The sequence below is a fragment of the Perkinsus marinus genome (genome assembly GCF_000006405.1).
Source record: "Perkinsus marinus ATCC 50983 genomic scaffold scf_1104296939842, whole genome shotgun sequence".
In the NCBI taxonomy this organism is placed as follows: Eukaryota; Perkinsozoa; order Perkinsida; family Perkinsidae; genus Perkinsus; species Perkinsus marinus.
This window is the reverse complement of record NW_003213040.1, coordinates 14,112-21,190: the sequence shown is the minus strand read 5'-3', so window position 1 is coordinate 21,190 and position 7,079 is coordinate 14,112. Positions and strand designations below refer to the sequence as shown.

At 46.5% G+C, this 7,079-nt stretch overlaps 2 protein-coding genes across 2 annotated transcripts; both read right to left on the bottom strand.

Annotated features, from left to right (window-relative positions):
* Positions 1 to 1,330: 1,330 nt before the first annotated feature.
* Positions 1,331 to 1,649, bottom strand: Pmar_PMAR022923 (hypothetical protein; the record flags this gene model as incomplete). The annotated part of the gene is made up of 2 exons (XM_002782291.1): positions 1,331 to 1,495; positions 1,575 to 1,649. Coding segments are annotated over 2 exons (240 nt in total), but the record flags the coding sequence as incomplete, so codon positions are not given.
* Positions 1,650 to 2,527: 878 nt separating this feature from the next.
* Pmar_PMAR022922 (hypothetical protein) lies at positions 2,528 to 2,880 on the bottom strand (the record flags this gene model as incomplete). The annotated part of the gene is made up of 2 exons (XM_002782290.1): positions 2,528 to 2,544; positions 2,595 to 2,880. 2 exons carry the CDS (start codon positions 2,878 to 2,880, stop codon positions 2,528 to 2,530), a joined length of 303 nt encoding a protein of 100 aa, XP_002782336.1.
* Positions 2,881 to 7,079: the final 4,199 nt, after the last annotated feature.

The window sequence follows — 7,079 nt, the reverse complement described above, 5'->3', positions numbered from 1 at the left end:
ATGGAGTCACATCTACTATTATATTGTAGGAAACTTGTCAATCAGGGGCATTACCTCCTGGTGATTGGTGACACCAAGTTATAAAAAAAGGAGTATCTCAGAAACTTCCTACACTGATTATTTTCCGACCGGCATCACCACTTTGTTTTATATCCGCGCATTCCCTTGAAGTGAATCAAGTGACAACCACCGAACAATCTAATTTGAATTATCTCAAATTTCAATCCTTCGTGCTGCAGTCAGAATCGTATTATAACTCACTCAATTTTTCAACTATCTGTCAGAATCACCATCCGTCGTTCATTTCGAAATAATAACATACCTTTTCAAAGATAACGTATATTGTCACATTGGAGATTCCGAAGCGAATCAGTCTCTCGCCTTATACAGGGGACTGCCGTGTGACATGATTGCATACGTGTGAATTTCCACAACTTCTGCCGAACTTATGCTCCAACTGAAAGTGAAATGTAATGCTTCTCCAATATTCGGCCCAAGATTCAACCAGATCCTGTCGAAATATTTTGGGCGCCTCGCATGAAGCAACTCTAACATAACTCGGCAAATAATATCTCCAGCCTTTACATACATGACCCCTACTTGAAACACCCTTCTGATGTTCTTTTAATCCTCAAGCTTGCTAGCAAACCTTGCTGCTTGCCCCGCTCCCCCTGGACAATGATGGTAGTACGCACTTTACCTTGGGCAACAACGTAGCTATTCTCTTCTCATCCTTCTTCAAACGAACCTTGTCCAGGAGGGTACCCTACCCTATCATACCCTACAGAAGAGCACTGCCTGTAATCGGGCGCGGGTTCAATTCTCGGTCAGAAGAATTTTCTGACAAGCGTATCATCATCATTCATGATCAATACGAAGGTTCGATTCCTGCCAACTACATTCCACTTTACCTATGTTCAACTCCCCGCCGCTGCAACTCTTCCATGGATCTATCATTCATGTCCGGTATGTGGGTTCAATTCGTGCTTAGTGCATTGCATCTCATGTCCGGGTTCGATCCCCGGTCATGGAAATTCTCCCATGACCATGTCGTCCCCAACCTTCGATTCCATTCCCCATGCTAGCGCGATCTTTGGGTTGCTTACCCAACGCCGCTCCCGACTGCCTCCGCTCGTTGCTGAAACTCGCAGGTTTCCTCGTGCGCATCCGAATTCGACTCCTAATCTGGAAAAAACAGCATTCATCAGTCCTATTATTTCCAGTTCCACGATATTTCGGAAATCGTTGGTATTCTAATGCCCCATTGCTCGTAGCTAAAAGGAGTACATACTCTTAGCCTCGGTTGTTCATTGATTTATAGTCTTACTACCTTGTGATTGTTGAGTTGCATCCAATTGAATGGTTGCGGTTCTTGAATGTTCAAGACGATCATCCACTTGGCGGTCTGTTTCATTTTGCTCAATACGGCCTTCCGGTCCTGGAGTACGAAGCTATTAGCCAGCCAGTTTCTGTAAGGTACATGGTGATCGAGGAACTGAAACTAAAATGTTTACCACAATAAGTCATGAATTATTTTATATGGCTTGAACTGCGAACAAGGGACGGTTACTTACGTTTCTCAAAGACAGTAGTCTTTCCCCCGTAGTGGCTCCCGCTGTTGGGATGCTGAGTATTTCAAAGTCCGACATTTTTAGTAGCCGAGTTTCAGGTGCTTTTTGTTGGTATTACGTAGCCGGTCTCAGGAAGTGTAACTCGTGTATATCAACGGGCGACAAGTGGTTGAAGGCGTTTCGTCCGAGTCCGCGGAACCTGAGAAGTTTGGTGTCCAGGACGCTACTCTCGTAAAGGATCCCTATCTCTCGTAAACGCACTATTCATAAACTGCAACTACTGACTCTTACGTTCAACTAACTGACCACCGTCTATTAGCTCTGCAATCGCAGAGCATGAGCTTTCCCATGTATAAGTGTCATCCCTCTATCTCCCCTTTCGACCTTCCTTGGATCTGCAAACTTGTATGTGTCATTCGCGACTTGGATAAAATAATCCCCGATTGAATCCAGTTTAGTCCCATAACTCTGCCTACATCCTTGCATAACAACCGCTATATGTATATAATCAGAATGGATGTAAATTCGGCCAACTCTATCAGGACAAATGACTCCAAAGCTTCAACGTAGTTTCCCTTCATTTCGTCATTTAATTTTCCCGCATTTTGTAGGCCACTTTCATTAAAAGCAAACTCTCTCGACAGATCCGGCGGTGCTCTCCGATTCGTAAGGTTCGTCAAGCTATCCGCTAGTGTACTATATTTGTCATTTTTAATCGTGTCCCACAAACCTTGGTTGTTCTTCCCTCCCCTCCAATAGCTGGATCTACTCCTGTCAAGAAAGGTGTGGAAGTAATCCGGGATATCCTGCATTGAAGAGTACTTGCTAGATATAGTTGTGAAACAAGACTGTGCACTGTTCAATCTATTCCCGTCATTTCTGTATACCGTATACAACCGTTCCCAGGTTTCATCAGCAGTAAATAGTTGAGTTCGATCCCTGGAGTTGTATCGTCTCTAGCGGTAGGGACTCCCTGCCAGGGAGTCCCTACCACTACCATCACTTTTGGGTGATACAAATCACCGTTCAATCTACCCTCCTCCGCGATGTCCGGCCATAGACCATACTCGAAATACTCTCCAAACGTATCCTGCCTAGTAAAATAAGAGTCTACATCTTTAGGAGTAGTCCCCTGCAGTTGCCCGGTCGCCCGCAACTGCTCATACTTCTGGAAATAATACACCGCACGGGCCACAGTAGTCATGAAGAACTGCAGAGCTAATTGGGTTGCTCTGTTAACATTCTTAGCAGTATTTCTCCAGTGACGAAGACGATTTATCATATCCTTTGAAGGGGTGCGATTAGCCATAGTGGACAGATGTTCAAACAATAAAACTGACCAGAATCATTATGTACGTGTATTATATTGTGATCGGGTTTTCTATAAGCAGGCCTGCCGTACAACTGGCCAGTATATGTCCTATACTATAGGGGTCTTCACGTTGTTGTACCGCTACATTGATAAGTTTGCACAGTCCAAAAGTTGTAGATTGGGGTACAAAATATATATATACGTCAGTTATTCATGACCTTTCTTAGCGGCTAAGTTCCAGCCGACATCTTGAAGGGCGTATATTAATGTGGTGTAGCCAGCGCCGCGCGGTGTGGTAGTCTCTTTATACCCGACATCTGGCAAGGGTCGGAACGGCGGGTGTCGCTTTCTTTTTCAGACCTTGCGGTGATTACTCGAAATTTTGGAGCCTCGTGTCGCACAGTTTGAGTATATTCATGATGTGTCACCAGGGTGAAGACTGCATGTCGTAGATACCTCGTTGCCACGGGCTTCGACCTCCTTCAGGACGTAGTATCTACCTCTAATGGATAGGTAGGCTCTCTACCTCAGCTGCGATTATGCAGCAAGGCTATCACCGCCCGTGAGCATTGTGAATTGAAGGTTGCTTGAGTAGCCTCGCTTCAACCGAGGAAGAGACGGTACTACTGGGGGTGTGTTGTATGCGGTGAGAACGATGTCTCGTTCCTAAGTCTACACTGCTCTTGACGCCTGGCTGGAGGACATAGGGCGATAGGCATATGAATTTGGATTCACCACTACACATGAGTCCAAGTACCACCCGGGTGAGCTGATAGATGGTTACCATATGGCATCGGAGCTTCAAGAAATCTAGTGCTCGTCGCTTTTCCAATTGTGTATGTTAGAGAATGTCCTGCGCACCACTAAACGGCAGTACACAGTGATCCCCCGATTCGCTTCCCATTTCTTTCGACTGTGATACACATCGGCGCGTGAGTGCACTTGAACTCAACATATTGATCCAGTATCGCTGTGACTATGAATCGGGCTAGAGTTTTGAGTGATAGGTATACTTCTGACACATGCACTGACTATCATGCAAGAGCAACACTCACGGGTGCGGCTCGCATAGTGGACTGGGGATGGATTGCCTCCGTTTTACCATCACCGTTCTTCCGTACTCCATCTGTTGGTAGTCGGGCCGCTTCTTCTAAGAAGAATCTTCTTACGTAGCCTCTTCCTCAGTGGGGGTGTGCTTATTTGGATCGGACTAACCGTCGCCGAGCTACCGTCCCCCAGTCGTGTATTGTTAATAACAACTTGTTATCAGCCTCTGAGGATATATCGACGTCGTTGTCACCTCCAGCCTGGAAGATGTTCTCATCACGGTCTAAAATTGATATGATGTAATAACTTCTACTGCGTGCTATTTCTCACACCTGTACATAGCTGTATTTGAGCAGGTTGTGGGCCGTCGCCTGTCAGGGACTGAGGCTCTGAACGTGACTCTGTGCTCGAAGGGGAGGAAGAATGAGCGCCTGAATAGTGCTGGGACTCAGGCTGAGTGACTGAGACTGCAACGGGTCGGTGTGAGGCGTTGCATTGTTTAATATTAAGCGAGCATCTACTCTTTAGAGACACCTTATTCGCCTCATTACTGGAAGATCTTCGTGCGGGTGTTGACGAAGTAATGCGGCTGGTATCGATTCGCCTTGCGCGCTGCGGTAGTCTGGACATATTGGGAGGTCCTCGTGCCATGTTATTGTCGATCTGCTCTCCTCGTTCTCGATGTGCGTCATCGATCTCGAGGGCCGACGTTGTGTCGTACCTGAAACACGGCGGAGCGAGACAACCGACTACCGTGCCTCATGGTGAGGCCCTCCCCTGTCCGATCGGACCGCTTACTTACTTTGGCCGTCCGACCGACTTCGGCCCGAAATTAAGAAGGTCTTTAGTCTGGTAGGGTCCGAGATGTCCCTGGACCAACAGCTTTACTCCTAAGGAGTGGTCAAAAGTCTTCTTCGTCTTCTTAGCTTGCTTGAATTGGTAGCATTGCTACCGTAGCAAGTACAGGAGTATCGCATTCCGGGCCGGGCGTCGATTATGAGAATATTCTCGATGGCAGTACGGATCTGGCTCCAGTCATCCCATTCCGCAGCTGCTGCTCTTTGGTGTCGTAGGTACAGCTGTGCAACCATGCTATCTACAACGTCCTGATTGGCCGCTGATTGTAATAGAGCCTTGCTAGGGACCATCATGGTCCGACCATGTAATAGCTCGCAGACTCAAAAAGTCACCACTTTTACCTTGTTTAAATTTTTACCTTGTCTACACTTTTACCTAGTCTGCACGCCACTTTTTAGGTTCGGTGTGGAGGCCGAGGGTTCGAATCCCACATCCGTCATTTTTTCTTAAAAAATGTTTTAATCAATTTTATCGATCACACATAGCGTTTGTTTATATTTTAATAGTCTGTCTTGTAGAGCTTTTCAAGGGCTTTCGAATGGTGTATAGCTTGTTTAGATTTATTTACTCGGACGCTACTATGTCACATGGCACATTCGGCTCCTGGTAGCTCTTTGAAAGTTTCAGGTGGCAAGACACCGGCCATTGAGATGAACGGAGATTCAGATATAACTAAGAGATGGTAAGGATGATAGATCGATTTGCATATGTGAAAGATATGAAAGGAAATTTAGATCGATATTTGATCTCATTCCCGCTATGCACGTATCCTACAACGTGCTAGTTTCGACACAAACTCTTTCGCTGACTCAATCCCACCGAATCCTCATACTGGGGGTTGGATCCCCGCTCAGGGATATTTTTCCTACTTGGGATTCCAAATCCCAAGCCTCTCAGCGAGAGGCTCTCGCTAATAGTAGCGTCAACTGGGACCTCGCACTGAGGATAGGATCTGCACTCGAAGATGCGTTCTCGAGCCTCTCGCTAACAACTTTGTCAACTAGACACTCTCACTGAGGATGGGATCAGCTTTACCGACGCGTTCTTGAACCTCTCACTAACAATATGATAAACTAGGTTCTCCCCACAAGGATAGGATCTGCGCTCGATGACGCGTTCCTAATCCTCTCATTGACAATAGGCCAACTCGACACTCACACTGAGGATAGGATCTGCGCTCGATGACGCGTTCCTAAGCCTCTCATCTATAACATGGCCAAACCAGCATTCACACTGAGGATAGGACCTGCGCTCGATGACGCGTTCCTACGCCTCTATCCATTAATACGGCCAACAGGATCTTCCTAGACTTCAGTACTACACTTGTGCTGTCAATGTACAACTCCCAAGGCGCTACTCGACAAATTATGACCTTCAAAGTCAACGAGCATGTAGGATAGAATGTGCTGGTCATATATCCCGACGGATCGACTACCGAAAGATCCTAGGAAAGGAAAAAAACTGTCAGGTACTAATAACTTTCCTTCGGTATCCTCGGATTATTGAAGCACCTGCGAGCGACCGAGCTCGCTCGCTCGCCCATCGAATCACTTCCTCTGGAGTAGACCCTAGCCTCTGTCGAGACTTTCCATAAAGTGGGAGGTAGTTGCCAGGAATCGAAAATTCATATTGATCATGAATGGTGATGATACGCTTCTCAGAAAATTCCTCTGACCCAGAATTGAACTCGCGCCCGATTACAGGCAGTGCTCTACTGTAGGGTATGGTTGATCATTATTATAGACAACACTCATCCGTTGAACCCTTGGAAATGGATGAGATGAGAATAATGGTAGAGATTACCACTGTGTGAACGGACAACGAAACAACTTAGTAACAGAAGGGCATAGGGAATTGGCCAATTAGCAATTCCCAGCATAATATATTACCGTAGCCATCTGGCTCAAGGTAAATATCAGGTCCGCTCGCTAGGCTGCAGCCGGAAGGTGAATGCCAGTTACCTTTTTAGCACAACGTACTTTCAAACTACATGCATTCATTGAACACCACTTTGCTACGATCACCAGTGGTGATTCACCACCCTCCTAACCCCGCTGGACTGTCCAGCTTAGGACCTCTCTTAAGCCTTGTCACAAGGCTTAAGAGAGGTCCTAAGGCCTTAAGGAGCTTTTGAAGAAGGATAAGAAGAGAATAGCTAGGTTCTTGCTCAAGGTCAAGTGCGTACTACCATCGTTGTCCGAGGGGAGCGGGGCAGCAAGGATCTTTGCTGAAGCACTGACATGAGCAAATGCGGAATAGTAATCGACTGACCAGATGAAAAAGATGTCGCC